Below are 16842 nucleotides of genomic sequence, written 5' to 3' on the forward strand. Positions count from 1 at the left end.
AGTTGCTCAGTCATGTCCGACTCTTTGCGATCCCGTGAATCGCAGCACGCCAGGTCTCCCTGTCCATCACCAATTCCCGGAGTTCACCCAAACTCATGTGCATCAAGTCGGTGATGCCATCCAGCCATCTCATCCTCTGTCGTCCCCTTCTCCTCCTGCCCCCAATCCCTCCCAGCATCAGAGTCTTTTCCAATGAATCAACTCTTTGCATGAGGTGGCCAAAGTACTGGAGTTTCAGCCTCAGCATCAGTCCTTCCAATGAACACCCAGGACGGGTCTCCTTTAGGATGGACTGGTTGGATCTCCTTGCAGTCCATGGGACTCTCAAGAGTCTTCTCCAACACCACAGTTCAAAAGCATCAATTCTTTGGCACTCAGCTTTCTTCACAGTCCAACTCTCACATTACATCTTGTGAATTAAGTGAATATTTTCTAATGTAGCATTTTAATTACTTTAGTGATTTTTACTCTATATATTTTGAGTCATTTCCTTATTGATTTCTCTAGAGATTACCGCATATATCTTAACCTATCAGAATCAGCTTGATATCTTTACTAACTTAATTCTAGTGAGATATAGAAACCTTAAACTTAAGTAGATGCATTCCTTTTCCATGCTTTTTGTGGTATATTTTAAATATTATATCTGTAAATGTTCCAAAACTAACAATACATTTCTATATTTATTTTTTGTATAATTTTATATATCTCAGAGAAGCTGAAAATAGAACAAGTGTATACTTATAGACTTTTTTACATTAATCTTGTTTTTATTTTCTTAAAATGTTCCTATTCTTCCAAGCTTCCATCTGTAATCATTTCTTAAGCTAGTACAGCCTTGCTTCTACCTACTTCCTTTCTGTTTCTATTGGAAAATCTGTATTTATGTTTGGTCCCAGTGATAACATCATGCACACAAATTCTTTTATACAATTGCTTTTTAAATCAGTAAAGAGGAAAAGTAGAAATAAGCACTTATTCTGTCTTTATAATTACATAATTTACTGGTGTACCTTGTTTTTTGTGTACTGAGGTCATATTCTTTCAGTCTTGAAAATTCAAGAAAATTTGAAGATCTAATTAGTTTTATCCACTTTGATTAAAATTTGGTATTGGGAAGTTTGTGAAAAAAGTTTTAAAACACTTGGTCAAAAATCATCAGTCACTGTGAGACAATACTTATTTCTTAACCAGAGTTACAAGAGATAACGAAAGTAAACGGAAAACCACTTAAAAGCAAAGAACCTCACATAATCTTTTATCAGAAATGGCATTCCAAGAAAACTTTATTTTCTTAACAGAAAGAAAAATTTAATCCAAGCCTTACCTTAGCTTGCTCCCAACATAATCAGTTTACCCAACTGAATTCAATCCAATCTTAGAAAATCCTGATCATGCATAACTCTTTCAATACGTTTTCGTAAATTCTCATGCCTTCTTTTACTGAAAACATATGTTTTACTTTCCTTAAAAGATTTTTCCACACCAAATTACTTTTCTTGCTGACAGATTTTCAAGAGATCAAAAGTCTAGTAAACCTACGTACAACAAAAGTATCATGCTTAACACTGATCACTCCTGAGACTGTATTATGTCTGTATTAATCTATATTAATCAAACCAACAAGCTTAAGCTACCTTCGGTACCAGATGTCAGTTTGGTACTGGATACTTTCCAGATGACTTCATTCTGGCCACATTACTTTATATGTCTGAGTATTTATATAAGCACTTAATTTTCCTTAAGTCAATTAAATATAGCTTCTTTTGTGAATTAAGACACAAACACAGAGGCCTCTTATTTCCTCTTCCAAAATTTCAGCCATGAATCAGGTACAGCAATGTAAAACCCATCTGTCTGCAAGAGTTTGGTTTAAATTTGGATTTCTAGCAGATGGGACAAATCAAGCTCACTTCTCTAGATGGCTAAATCCGTTTCACTAATATTTAGGGAAAGATGCTCAAAGTTTGTATTTTTCCTTGACAAGTTCCAAATTACTTACTCTCTTTTTCAAAATTTGCATTTAAAAAAGATGGCATAGAGAAAGGTTTCTAGAGAAAAACCAGGTAGGATATTTGCATCTCAAAGGCACAGGCAAATCCCTCCTAGGATAACTTTGTTTCCCTTTTGTTTAGTACTTATAAGCCTCTTAAGATAGATGTGGAAGGTTTTGGGAGTGCTAAAAATATTGCTGGGTTTTGAATTATTTTTGGAGCTACACCTCTGGTCCTGTAAAGACTAGATTTGTAGAACAAGGAAAGTTTTTGGGTTTTTTTTTTCCCCTTTTAAAAAGGATTGGGTGGCTTCTCAGTGATACTGAGGGACTAATATAACCATTTACCTATGTTTGGATGTTTTATTTTCCCTCCTGTAGGTTAGGGGAGAAGGCCTCTTTGAAATTTCTATCCAGGAAGATCCCCTGGAGGAGGGAATGACTACCCAGGGCAGTAGTCTTACCTTGAGAATCGCATGGATAGAGGAGCCCGGCAGGCTACAATCCATGGGGCCGAAAAGAGTTGGACACGACTGAGCGACTGAGCAATGCACATACACATGGTTAGCTTAGTTGGATCAGTGGCCTCCCATTTTGGTACTCTGTTTTCAAATACTTTTGGGTATCCTCCCTGGCTTTAAGAAGCTTCCCACATAGCTCAAATAGTGAAAAATCTTCTGCCTGCAATGCGGGAGACACAGGAGATGTGGGTTGGATTCCCAAGTTGGGAATATCCCCTAGAGGTGGAAGTGGCAGTATTCTTGCCTGGAAAATTCCATGGACAGAAGAGCCAGGTGGGCGACAGCCCATAGGGTTGCAGAATTGGACATGAATGAGCATGCATATTTGTGTTCAGACCTTTGATCTGAGGAGGCTTGCCTACAGCCTCTCCCACTGGCACCCTCTGCTTGAATTCTGTAAGCACACAGATGGAACCATTCATGACACTATGGGGTCTGGATTTGTCCATTCAAAGGTAAATAGATAATGGGAGTCTGGGTGCAGGGAAGAAAACCACCTTTAGTTCTAGCACTGTGAACCAGTTCAGCCACCCATAGTTTTACAGCTTAGATGGGCTTGTCAACTGAAAGAGACATGCAACTTGAGAGTAGTGAGTCAAGTTTTATTTGGGGCAAAATGAGGATAGCATCCCAGAAGGTAGCACCTCAAATAGCTCTGAGAGACTGCTCCCAAGAGGCAGTGGGGGAAGGTCAATATATAAAATTTTGGTGAAGGGGAAGTTCAGTACAATTAAGCACTCAATTTATAAAAGATTTTCTGCTAGTCATGAGATGCTGAGGTCCTCATGAAGGGATTTAGTGCTTTTCTAGATATGAAGAGATACAAGAATTGGGATCATGAGGTCAGTTCCTGAAAATATCTAACTATCTAAAGCCCTGTCCCAGCAGATTCCCTGGAGCACAGAGTGCCTCACTCCACCCTGAACTCCTTCAGGGGTGTTGAAGGTCAACAGCTGCAGCACAGGTTCAGTCTCCTCAGAGGCAGATGGCAGATGTCCTAGTTGTTCAGTCACTGGCAGTGCTCTTGGCAGGTGTCATTTTGTATCTGACAGGATGGAATGGTGATCTCTAGTTTGAGACTGTCTTAGATTCCTCTGGCCAAGACCAATTGTTTGTCCTGGTGGCTGCCATCTCCATAAGGATCTTCATCTTGGAATTTAGTGAGCAAGTCCCTCCTGACAAGCAGATGGGGCACTTGGATGTGAGCAGAAATGGATGTGCAAAGGTAAAGCCTTCTAGCAAGCAGTTGAGGGGAGGGGTAGATTACTTGGTTTGGGCTTTCTGTCCATCCCTGTTATACAACATTGAGAAGACAAGGGTCCAGGGACATCAGTTAGCACACAGTAGACAGTCCCCATATTTAGGAAGAAAATGGCTTTCCTACCTGCCACATCAAAGATTACCAGAGGTTCCTCTGGATAAATGACCAGGTATCCTTTCGGAGCCAGGGAAAGTCCTGGGCTCCATCCGTCTTCGGTCCTCTTACCATCATTGGTTTGGTAGCCCCAGGTCCCCTTTGGGACTGAGGGCAGTCCCTTTTCCAGTGACCTTCTCATTTTCATATCAAGCAGAGTCCTGGTGGACTTTTTCCATACAGGCAGCATTTGTTTTTCCAGTGACCCTATTGGCCACACTTAAAACAACAGATATTTTCTCAGTGAGACAGAGGCTCTGATCCAGGCTTCCTGGTTCTTGTCCTCACCATGGGTTTTCACAAGGGTGGGTAACCCTGAGGCGGTGCAGGGGTTAGGGCTGCCTCTGGTAATTGTGCTGTTAACTTTTGAATCCTTTTTGCCCTTTCAACCCTATCTCTATTGTTAAATACTACAAAGGCCAAATCCATGAGCTGATTTATGGGGGTCTAGGGTTTCACTTTCACTTTTCACTTTCATGCATTGGAGAAGGAAATGGCAACCCACTCCAGCGTTCTTGCCTGGAGAATCCCAGGGACAGGGGAGCCTGATGGGCTGCCGTCTGTGGGGTCGGGTCGCACAGAGTTGGACACGACTGAAGCGACTTAGCAGCAGCAGCAGCAGGGTTTCCAGGTCCCCAGATGGGAGTTACAGATAAATGGTCTAGATGACTGTCCCCACTCAGAATTGGGGGGAGTAGGATTTCCCAGCTGTGGATCTCAGGGAGGTGAAGTCGTAAGGGGATCATCTGAAACATCAAGCTCCTGAAGGGGAAGAAGGCACTTTGAAGGGATGTGAACCAGGCACACCTGGCTGGAGTTCTTTAGACCTGGATTTTGTAATAGCGTCATGGACCTTTGGATGGATGGGACTTACTCCCCCCACCATTTTCCTTTCCTTTTACAAAATATGCCCAGCTGCAAGATGGTATTGTAATTCAGTCATCCAACTTTTTTTTTTTGGCCACATCTCTTGGTTTCTTAGTATGTATTGGGATCACGCAGTATTACAAAAGAAAATTAATTTCTTTTCCTTAAACCATCCTGTCTAAATTTTCTCCAGTTAGCTAATATGCATCCTAGCAGGGAGTCCTTCAGGATGCTTGTAGTCGCCCCTGTTTTTTGTTGGGATATTTTGATAAGACAGGGGTCTGATTGATCCTTGTCAGACAGTAGTTATTTGTCCTGGCATTTTCCCAGTGTCAACAGTGGGGTCCCTGTGAATGCCTGAAATCTGCCACATTGGTTAGCTTGAGGAGGCCCCTTGGATTAGTTAAGAAAAGGAATAAAAGGCAGTGGGGGAAGAAGCAACCAGAATCCCAGGGCCTAGATCCGTTAGAGACAGAGGGAGGAGACCTCCCTGAGCCAGCTGAACAGATTACCTTTATCACTGAAAGAAACAAATAGAACTGAAGGGTATCTCTCCTCAGGATGTGGTCCATGTGATGTTGAGGAGGGCTGTTGTTGAGTCACTAAGTCATGTCCATTCTTTGCGATCTCATGGATGGTAGCATGCCAGGCTCCTGTGACCTCCACTATCTCTCTGAGTTTGCTCAGTCTCCTACCAATGGAGCAAACTCTGGGAGATAGTGGAGGACAGAGAAGAGCTACCTCTTCATAGAATTAAAAGAGGCAAAACCCAATCTGCCAGCAAAGCCAGCAAGCAGGAGCAGGGATCAATAGATAGTCCAAGAAGTCAAGAGAGGAGGATATAAGAGAAATCTAGGACAGGAGGGAAGATGTACAGTCATGATGCTTCCCAAGAGACATTTGTAAGCCCACTACCTCCTCTCAGGGGTTGGTAAAGTCTGCCTGTGACCCCCACGAGATAAGTGCTTACGCACACTTCTATTCAAGGGTATCTGGGCGCCCCACCAGATGTGACCCTTAAGAGGGAGCATGACACCTGGCTTGGTATCACAACTGATGATGGGGTTGAAATAAGGAGGAAGACTGAGTGGGGCTAGGAAGGTGCACAGCTGCAAGCTTCGTTGCAGGGAGGACTCTGGAGGGAAGTGCTTGCCCACAACATTCTCTTGGGGGTGCAATGATGCTGTAAGCCCTAAAAGTATTTGGGGAGGGCCAGGCTACAAATCTAGAGGAGGATTCAGGGAATTTCCCAGTTTGGGCCCTCTTATAGTTCCAGCATCCTGGAACTGGGGCTGGGATGAAGGATGAGCAGGGAGGGGAGGAGCCACAGGGGAAACTCAGCCAAGCAAGTTGTCAGTTGTGTGTGACACAGTCTTTATTTGAATGTCCAGTGGTCATCTTATGGATCTTCTCAAGTTCACAGAGATAGAACGATAGAGGAAAGCAAAAGATCGAGGGCCCTTGGCCTTGTGGGCTCCTTCACAGCCAGATAACTGGTCTCTGCCAGATCCTGCAGGCAGCGTCAGCTACCACCTAAGGGACTACTTGAATCTACATGGCTTGTGACAAGTCCCTGTCACCCTTCAGAGCGGGAGCTGTAGCCCAACAGGTGGATGGAGATTATGCTCTTTGAGGCCCCTCTTGGGCAACAGAAAAGATGTTGAAGGAAAGAAAGTGGCGCACAAGAGGATTGTCAGGTCCCAGGTCTTAGAGTCCCTGGGATGGCTGCCAAGCATGGGTTCTTGGCTTCTAGCAGGACAGAATTCAAGAAAGAGCCATAGTAAAGAGAAAGAAAGCTTATTCAGGGAGATACACACTCCATAGACAGAGTATGGGCCATCTTGGAGGACAGGAGACACCTGAGTATGGGGATTATCAGTTTTTATAGGGCTGGCTAATTTCATAGGCTAATGAGTGGGAGGAGTATTCCAGCTATTGTGGGGAAGGGGTGGGGATTTCCAGGAATTAAATTAGGCCATTGCCCACCTTTTGACCTTTATGGTTTGGAACTGTCAATGGCGCCTGTAGGTGTGTTATTTAGCTTGCTGATGTGTCACACTGAACCTGTACTGAGGCGCAAGGTCTAGTGGAAGTTTACTCCCTGACCATCTTGAACCTATTTGCTTCTAATCAGTTTATGTCATAACCTCAGGCTTTGTCATCCTTTTAAAGGTTGTGCCCTGTGGATTCCTTTCTCAATTTAATGTGCATATCTATTGTTTTCAACAATCCCCTGGGGCATAAATTCCTCTAAAACTGATCCAATTAAATGTGGGTTCCCCAGGTTCTTCTTTGAGATGTGTTCTGACCTCAGGGATGTTCCTTCCATCTGACTCTTCCAGTGTTGCTGTCTGCCAGACTAGGCCACCTGCCATTAAGCCTGTATCTCCAGTGAGTCTACAAACCTTCTCCAGGTTGTCTTTCTCCATACTGCCAGTGTTTCTGAAAGTGCCCCACAGTTGATCACAAAGTTCCTTCGAGAAGAGATTCTGAACTCTCTGTTCTGTGGTCTCTTTGTATTCTCATCCCTGACAGACTCTGAGCTGCAGCTCTGGAGCTGAGGCTGGGGACAGTGGCATTCTTCTCTTTGAGTGACACCCTGCATTAGGCTTCCCTGGTAGTTGGTAAAGAATCTGCCTGCAATGCAGAAGACCTGGTTTGATTCCTGGGTCAGGAAGATCCTCTGGAGAAGGGATAGGCTACCCACTCCAGTATTCTTGGATTTCCTCTGTGGCTAAGATGGTAAAAAATCTACCTGCAATGCAGGAGACCTGGGTTCAACCCCTGGGTTGGGAAGATCCCCTGGAAAAAGGAAAGGCTACTCACTCTAGTATTCTGGCCTGGAGAATTTCATGGGCTGTATAGTCCATGGGATCACCAAGAGTCGGATAGGACTGAGTGACTTTGACTGCGTTAGGAACTTAGTATTTGGTGGAGGGGTAGCAGTAGCAGCCTCAGAGCTCTTCAGTGTGTTTCTCCTGGTGTGGAGCCTTCATGAGATGAGCTAGATCAGGGTGATGGGCTCCCAGTTTTCTCAGAATTGCTGTAGCCAGGTTAGAGCCTCCATCTTACAATGTGGGGATGATAGAGGAGGGTGCGAGCCCTCACCTCTGAGCTGTCCTCACCTGCAACTTCCATGTAGCACCAGATACCTCTGGTCTGCACAAGAAAGACTTTTTCTTGTCCTTTCTTGTCTGTACCAATCTGGGTTTCCCTCAGTTGAGCCGAGAAGTGGAGAGAGAGAGAGAACCTGGGTTCAGATCCACAGAGTCCCACTGTTCTTACTGACTTGCAGTAAGAGTGTTTAGTGTTATTCTGTTTCTTCCCCAGTGGCTTGGAGTTAAAAGCTTCTGCCTGCAATGCAGGAGATGTAGGAGATGCGGGTTTGATTCCTAGATGGGGAAGGTCCCCTGGAGGAGGAAGTGGAAGCCCACTCCAGTATTCTTGCCAAGAAAATCCCATGGTCAGAGGAACCTGCTGGACCATAAGGGGTTGCAGAGAGTCAGACATGACTGAGCACACATGTGGGCAGGGCTGGAGTATTCTGTTCAGACATGCTTGAGGAGGTTTTTTGGCTTCATAGGGTCTTAGCTATGGCACATGGTATCGTCTTTGTGTCATGCAGGATCTTTCATTGTGGTGCGTGGGCTCTCTAGTTGTGGGGCATGGACTCTATTTGTGATGTGTGAGCTCTCTAGTTGTGGGGCATGGAATCTCTAGTTGTGGGGCATGGACTCTGTTTGTGGTGCATGGGCTGTCTAGTTGTGGTGCGTGGAATCTCTAGTTGTGGTGTGTGGGCTCTCTAGTTGTGGGGCAAGGACTATAGTTGTGGTTTGTGGAATCTCTAGCTGTGGTTCATGGACTCTAGTTGTGATGTGTGGGCTCACTATTTGTGGTGCGTGGGTTCTCTAGTTGTGGGGCATGGACTCTAGTTGTGGTGCGTGGGCTCTCTAGTTGTCGTGTGTGGGCTGTCTGGTGGTGGAGCATGGGCTCTCTAGTTGTAGTGTGTGGGCTCTCTAGTTGTTGTGCATGGGCTCTCAGGTTGTGGGGCATGGACTCTAGTTGTGGTGCGTGGGCTCTCTAGTTGTGGTATGTGGGCTCTCTGGTTGTGGGGCATGGACTCTAGTTGTGGTGCGTGGGCTCTCTAGTTGTGGTGTGTGGGCTCTCTAGTTGTGGTGCGTGGGCTCTCTAGTTGTGGTATGTGGGCTCTCTGGTTGTGGGGCATGGACTCTAGTTGTGGTGCGTGGGCTTTCTAGTTGTGGTGCGTGGGCTCTCTAGTTGTGGTGCGTGGGCTCTCTAGTTGTGGTATGTGGGCTCTCTGGTTGTTGTGCGTGGGCTCTCAGGTTGTGGGGCATGGACTCTAGTTGTGGTGCGTGGGCTCTCTAGTTGTGGTATGTGGGCTCTCTGGTTGTGGGGCATGGACTCTAGTTGTGGTGCGTGGGCTCTCTAGTTGTGGTGCGTGGGCTCTCTAGTTGTGGTATGTGGGCTCTCTGGTTGTTGTGCATGGGCTCTCTGGTTGTGGGGCATGGACTCTAGTTGTGGTGCGTGGGCTCTCTAGTTGTGGTATGTGGGCTCTCTGGTTGTGGGGCATGGACTCTAGTTGTGGTGCGTGGGCTCTCTAGTTGTGGGGCATGGACTCTAGTTGTGGTGCGTGGGCTCTCTAGTTGTGGTGCGTGGGCTCTCTAGTTGTGGTATGTGGGCTCTCTGGTTGTGGGGCATGGACTCTAGTTGTGGTGCGTGGGCTCTCTAGTTGTGGTATGTGGGCTCTCTAGTTGTGGTATGTGGGCTCTCTAGTTGTGGTATGTGGGCTCTCTGGTTGTTGTGCATGGGCTCTCAGGTTGTGGGGCATGGACTCTAGTTGTGGTGCGTGGGCTCTCTAGTTGTGGTATGTGGGCTCTCTGGTTGTGGGGCATGGACTCTAGTTGTGGTGCGTGGGCTCTCTAGTTGTGGTGCGTGGGCTCTCTAGTTGTGGTGTGTGAGCTCTCTGGTTGTGGGGCATGGACTCTAGTTGTGGTGTGTGGGCTCTCTGGTTGTGGGGCATGGACTCTAGTTGTGGTGTGTGGGCTCTCTGGTTGTGGGGCATGGGCTGTCTACTTATGGTACATGGGCTCAGTAGTTGTGTCATGAGAGCTTAGTTGCTCCTAGGCATGGGGGATCTTAGTTTCCTGACCAGGGATCAAACCCATTTTTTTTGCATTGCAAGGTGGGATCTTAACCACTGGACCATCAGAGAAGTCCCCTAGAAATGTCTGAGGGATTTTAATTGTTGATTTTACTTTTAATTCAATGTGTCAGAGAGTGTGGTTTACATAATTAATTTTTAAATTTGTTGACTCCTTTAGGATCTCTAAAAATCTTGCCCTTTGACTATTTTTATTTATGGAATACTAATTAAACATATTTATTCAGTTCAGTTCAGTCACTCAGTCGTGTCCGACTCTTTCAACCCCATGAATTGCAGCACACCAGGTCAAACTCATGTCCATCGAGTTGGTGATGCCATCCGGCCATCTCATCCTCTGTCGTCCCCTTCTCCTCTTGCCCCCAATCCCTCCCAGCATCAGGGTCTTTTCCAATGAGTCAACTCTTCGCATGAGGTGGCCAAAGTACTGGAGTTTCAGCTTTAGCATCATTCCTTCCAAAGAACACCCAGGACTGATCTCCTTTAGAATGGACTGGTTGGATCTCCTTGCAGTCCAAGGGACTCTCAAGAGTTTTCTCCAACACCACAGTTCAAAAGCATCAATTCTTCGGCACTCAGCTTTCTTCACAGTCCAACTCTCACATCCATACATGACCACTGGAAAAACCATAGCCTTGACTAGACGGACCTTTGTTGTCAAAGTAATGTCTCTGCTTTTGAATATGCTATCTAGGTTGGTCATAACTTTCCTTCCAAGGAGTAAGCGTCTTTTAATTTCATGGCTCATCTGCCATGATGAACCAGTCACCATCTGCAGTGATTTTGGAGCCCAGAAAAATAAAGTCAGCCACTGTTTCCACTATTTCCCCATCTATTTCCCATGAAGTGATGGGACCAGATGGCATGATCTTCGTTTTCTGAATGTTGAGCTTTAAGCCAACGTTTTCACTCTGCTCTTTCACTTTCAACAAGAGGCTTTTTAGTTCCTCTTCACTTTCTGCCATAAGGATGGTGTCATCTGCATATCTGAGGTTATTGATATTTCTCCTGGCAGTCTTGATTCCAGCTTGTGTTTCTTCCCGTCCAGCGTTTCTCATGATGTACTCTGCATAGAAGTTAAATAAGCAGAGTGACAATATACAGTCTTGACGTACTCCTTTTCCTATTTGGAACCAGTCTGTTGTTCCATGTCCAGTTCTAACTGTTGCTTCCTGCCCTGCATATAGGTTTCTCAAGAGGCAGGTCAGGTGATCTGGTATTCCCATCTCTTTCAGAATTTCCCACAGTTTATTGTGATGCACACAGTCAAAGGCTTTGGTATAATCAATAAAGCAGAAATAGATGTTTTCCTGGAACTCTTGCTTTTTCGATGATCCAGTGGATGTTGGCCATTTGATCTCTGGTTCCTCTGCCTTTTCTAAAACCAGCTTGAACATCTGGAAGTTCATGGTTCATGTACATATTTATTAGGGTTTCTTAATTTATCATCCATATTTTTGGCTTGTATAGTATCAATATATGCAGATCTTTAAATGTTTATAGCCCTGTGTTTTAGGTACCTTTATGCGATTTGTCAAACTATTCTTCAAGGATGTTATGTCTGCAGTTCAGCTAGTCTGTTCACTTAATGTTTTAACTTTGATGCCATTTGTTTTTCTGTTTCAGTGACCGTACTTTCCACCTCCAGTATTTCCAGTTGTATCTTTGTCTCTAAAATCTCCACTTATTGTTTAGTCATGTCTGCTGGACTTTGTTCTGTAATTTCCTATTCTTGTTTACTACTTTAATACTTTGAGATACATTTCTTAATTTTGTTTTTAAATTTTCATAATATGTGTGAAAACTTGTTTGTATCCATATCCTTCACAAAACTAGGTGTTATTGCTCTTTAATTTGTACAGTGAGTATAAAATGCCATGCCATTGTCATGACTGCAGTTTCCTTAGTACTAGTATCTCTGGGCATCATATTCTGTGCTTATTATTCCTTCTGAGGTGTTCTATTTCTGTTTTTTACCTGGTTTTCTAAGTTGTGTTCGTACCAATTTCTAGTAAGTTCAAGTACTCTAACTCTGAATGTATATATGAGTAATTTTTCTATAGTGGTCTAGGGACTCCTGGGAGTCCTGAGTCCCTTTCAGTGGGTCAATACGGTGAAAACTATTTTATAATTATACTATGATATTATTTACTGATTTAGCTGTGTTTAGATTTGCAGTTATAGTGGGTAAACTACTGTGGAGTAATCCACAATTACCCGAAAAAGCTGTTAAAATGTTTCTTGCCAACCAACTACATATCTTTATGAGGCAATAAACCAGCATGTCACATGTCATTGAATGCACAAGCCAGTGTACAAATCCAGCTAACTTCTCTTAAACCAGACATTAAACAGCTTTTCAATGTATAAAACAATACTGCTCTTCTCACTGATTCTTTTTGAAGAATGTTATTGTGCCTAAAAGGGTTTTTAAATATTACTGCCTGATGAGTTTTTACTATCTTAAATTTGATTAATAAACATTTTTAAAGTTTTTCAGTTTGAATATCTAGTAATTTAAATATTCGTAGCTACATCCTACATAAAAGTTCTTTGATGGATTCTTAGGGATTTTTAAGAATGGATGTAAAGGGATCAAAACCAAAACTTTTGAGAACAGCTTCTGTAGATTTTTCCTGTCATTTTTTATCATTTTTATTTTTCTAGAGCCATATATATCTATCGTCTTTTAAAGCCTCTGATTTTTGCACGAGGGTTTGATTTTGTGAATTGTTGCAAGGGTTCACTGCAAGGACTTGGAGTTACATTGGTGGCTAAGGCGAGGAATATACAGTAGGAGCAGCATGGGGATCGGCATGGACTGAACCCGGAGGAGTCCCGTTGAGGCCTCCTGTGCTCAGTCCTTCCAGTGTGACGCTACATTGAAACTCTCGCTTATTTAGTGGTGAGAATCCAGTAGCCTGTGTGCCGACTCAGTACCCAAGCATTGATTAGGAGCTAGTCATAGAGGCTGACAACAAAAGTCCCAGACTTCAGAGGCACAGGGTTTACTTCCTCGAGTGAGAACCAGTTTTATCATGTGGGGAACAACGCCTGTTTAGGTAGGAAATGTTTACCAGCCAAGGGCCAGTCCTGTAGGCAGCCTGCGGTGTTCTCTTTTATACAACTTGTTAATAACTCTTTGACACCTACACGTGGATCCTGAATTGCTGTGTGTATTAATGTGTACTTCTCCCAAAGTTAAGGAGCACTCTTCAGAAGAGGATACTCTTGACACAGTTTTTGAGAGCATTTTGGAAGTATTGTGGCTTATATTTAGGCTTCTTTCTATGGAAGGCAGTAACATGATACATGCCAGAATTCTTGAAAGAAAAGAGAGTTCCTTTTTGGTCCATGAATAGGGAACACTTGCTCTGTTTGCAGTCCTTGTGGTGAGTCTTGCCCCAGCTTCCAGCTTCATCTAGTGAGATTCACTCTTTTTTTTTTTTTTTTGAGGTTCACTCTTCTACATGGTGCTTGTATCACATCACATGGCTTTGATGTGATCAGTCATGATACAATCATTATAAATCAATTATTTATCATATGGCAATGTATGTATCGCAGAAGGCAATGGCAACCCACTCCAGTACTCTGGCCTCGAAAATCCCATGGACGGCGGAGCCTGGTGGGCTGCAGTCCATGGGGTCGCTAAGAGTCGGCATGACTGAGCAGCCTCACTTTCACTTTTCACTTTTATGCATTGAAGAAGGAAATGGCAACCTACTCCAGTGTTCTTACCTGGAGAATCCCAGAGACAGGGGAGCCTGGTAGGCTGCCGTCTATGGGGTCGCAGAGTCGGACACAACTGAAGCAACTTAGCAGCGGCAGCAATGTATGTGTCAGTGAATGCGTGATAAGTTTTTAAGATTTATGTAGAAATGTGACATTTTCAGTTTTCTTATTCATACATGGACCTTTTTGGTGTGGGGACACAAATCTTCCTTTAGCTTACAGAGCATTGTCCCTTTTTATCCCTGATTAATTTCTTCTCTGTCTTCTCTGTCCTTTCCTGGAACTCCTTCCATTTGACATTGTATATCTAGGATCTCTCTTCCTTTTCCCTTATTTTGCTCTTCTAATTTTGCTCTGCACTACACAAGAATTCCATTACTTCATTTACAAACATATAATTATATTTTTAACCTCATTTTCATGTATGCAGTTGCTTTTAAAATTTTCAGTATTTGTATTTAAAATTTTTTCCAGAATTATTTTCATATTTACCATCTCCTCTCTTCTACAGTAGCTTTATAGTAGTTTTATGGATATGTTTTTTATATTTACTAGTTAGAATTTTACATATTTACAAATGATTCCAACATTAATTTCTTTTATGTTATTTTCCCTTGTTTTTTCATTTTCATATTTTTCTTTAATGCTCCTGTATTTCCCCAGATTTGGTTAGGAAAGTCTGGTTTTCATTCATGATTGTAAATTAAACTGGTAGTTTTCTCACTAATTATAAGCTGTCTGATGTCAGCCTTGAAGACAAAGCCTGGCAGTACTCAATCTCTGCATTTAACTTTGGCTCAAATGAACAGGTAGGAAAGTGAACGGTGGTGGCTCTCATCTCAGTGCTGGTGGTGAGTGTTGCCGTGGACTGAGAGCCGGGAACAGGCCCCTTATTAGCAAAAATAGCAGCGGAGCTCCCTGTCAAACTTTTCTGATTTTTAGTATTGTAGATTTCTTATCATTTTTATATTTCTTGTATCATTTCAGTGAGATTTTGAAATTTATAGGGGAAAAAAAGGCATTCTCAGTTTCAGATGTTATAATTAAACTCAAGGGACTTCCCTGGTGGCTCAGAGGTAAAGGATTAGCCTGCCAAGCAGCAGACACAGATTCCACCCCTGGATCGGTAAAATCCGTTAGAGAAGGAAATGGTAACCACTTCAGCATCCTTGCCTGGGAAGTCCAATGGACAGAGAAGCCTGCTGGGCTAAGTCCATAGGATTGCAAAAGACATGACTTAGCGACAAAACAACAATTGAACTCAATATAGCTTGTAGATATGTTAGAAGCATGCTTTTTTTTTTTTTTTTTTACCTATTGTTAAATGACTAATTTTTTCCAAGATAAATATTTGAACTTGAAGTTTCCCTTCTGAGTTTGAGGCATCAAGACATGGTGGTAAAGGGTGTAGCCTCTGGGCCAGGGTCCAGAGCTGGAGTCTCAGTTTTCATAGCATAAGCATTAGTCACGTGATGTAATCCCTGCCTCCCTCAGTTTCCTCATGATGGATGTAAAGATTATCCAATATTAATAAATTAAAGAGATTTAAATGAGGTACTGTTTGTAAAGGGCCTCTAATAGTACCTATACGTCACTTGTAACTGCTAGATGAGTATTTGTTAAATTAAAAATAATATGTATATACAGCTATATATAAAAACATACACAGTTGACATTTGAACAACATGGGTTTGAACTGTGTGGGTCCAATCATACATGGATACTTTCAGCAGCAAACATGATCCACATCCTGGGATGCAGAGCCCAGGATACAGAGAAACAGGTAAGGAGGACTGACTATAAATTACACGTGGATTTTCAACTGTGACTGGCAGGGGGGGTGTTGGCATTCCTCACCCTGTGTTGTGTTGTTCAAGGCTTAACTGTATTATGAATTTTTTCAAAATAATAATTTGTCTTGAAGAGTTGAGATGTATTTGAATTGCTTAAATAACCGTCACCGTGTTCTCTGTTTAATTTTTTGCAGCTTATCGTGAGCCGCATTATTATTACCAGTTCACAGCTCGATATCATGCAGCTCCCTGCAACAGTATCTATAATATTTCTTTTGAGAAGAAACTTCTTCAGATTTTAAGCAAACTTGTTCTTGACCTTTCATGTGAAGTTTCCTTACTTAAGTCTGAATGTCATCGTGTTAAAATGCAAAGAGCTGGTTTGCAAAATGAATTGTTTTTTACATTTTCAGGTAAGTATACACAATTCTTTAAGGAAAACTAAGTTAGAATGTGAACTAATTCTAGAGCTGTGTTGTGAATTACCAGAAGCGTTTTTAGAATGTAAATACTATAGATCTGAATGTTTCGTATTCTTTACTTTCACATCTTAGTTCTAATAGCCCTCAAATAAATTTCTGTTAATTCATGTACTTAATGAAAAGTTTGGATTCCCAAATAATTTAAACATTACTATCATAATTTACTACAGAATAGAATTTAATATAAGGAATATCTATCATGGTATTTAGCTACCAAGATTTAATTTGTAAAACCATATAATTATGGTAGACCAGAGAGACCGTTCTAACAACTTAGTGTGTTTTTCCTAATAGTGCAGAGTAAAAGCCCAATATTTTCTGGAAAACCAAGAATTGGACTTCATATCTGAGGCCTTAAGTTTATAAAGGGCCTGTTTATGAGTTAGCATTTAGGAATAGCCATGCATATGTTTTTAATGAGGCCCGGTGGCAATCTCAGTGTGCTGTTTGCTGTTTCCTTTCTTTCTTCCTTACTCTCTGTCCTTGATTCATCTATTTTCGGTGTTTGATTGCACTTACCATTTCTCTGATATTCCCTTTGCCTTTTCTTGGTACATCTAGAATTGAATGATTAGATATGAGTGAGAGATGTGAGGCTTTCAGGGAAAAGAGTAAGTTGGGTTCAACACCATTTTCCAGTCTTTTGTCTTCTTTACTCTTTTTTTCTTCTGCCGAAAAACTTGGAGAGTTGTTTTCCAGTGTCTGAGGCAAACTATGAAAGACGAATTATGAAAGATGCTTTCCTTAGCTCATCACAGACCCACTGTTAGCATTTATGAGAGTTATGGTGTATTTGTACCTGGTGTGTTTAATAAATGCTATCAGTAGGTATTTAATACTTATTTTTATATTTTT

The 16842-nt window shown here is 42.5% G+C and overlaps 1 protein-coding gene across 2 annotated transcripts in view; it reads left to right on the plus strand.

Moving 5' to 3' along the window:
• Positions 1-16842, plus strand: part of ZPBP (zona pellucida binding protein) — a 151706-nt gene that overhangs the window by 28269 nt on the left and 106595 nt on the right. For both annotated transcript variants that reach the window (NR_197968.1, NM_001434770.1), the window contains exon 5: positions 15700-15918. Coding sequence is in view for 1 of the 2 variants with exons in the window: in NM_001434770.1 (NP_001421699.1) it covers positions 15700-15918 (219 nt within the window). In the remaining variant the exon portion in view is untranslated. The remainder of the gene's footprint in view (positions 1-15699; positions 15919-16842) is intronic.

Source organism: Bos taurus, chromosome 4, assembly GCF_002263795.3.
Source record: "Bos taurus isolate L1 Dominette 01449 registration number 42190680 breed Hereford chromosome 4, ARS-UCD2.0, whole genome shotgun sequence".
Classification (NCBI taxonomy): domain Eukaryota; kingdom Metazoa; phylum Chordata; class Mammalia; order Artiodactyla; family Bovidae; genus Bos; species Bos taurus.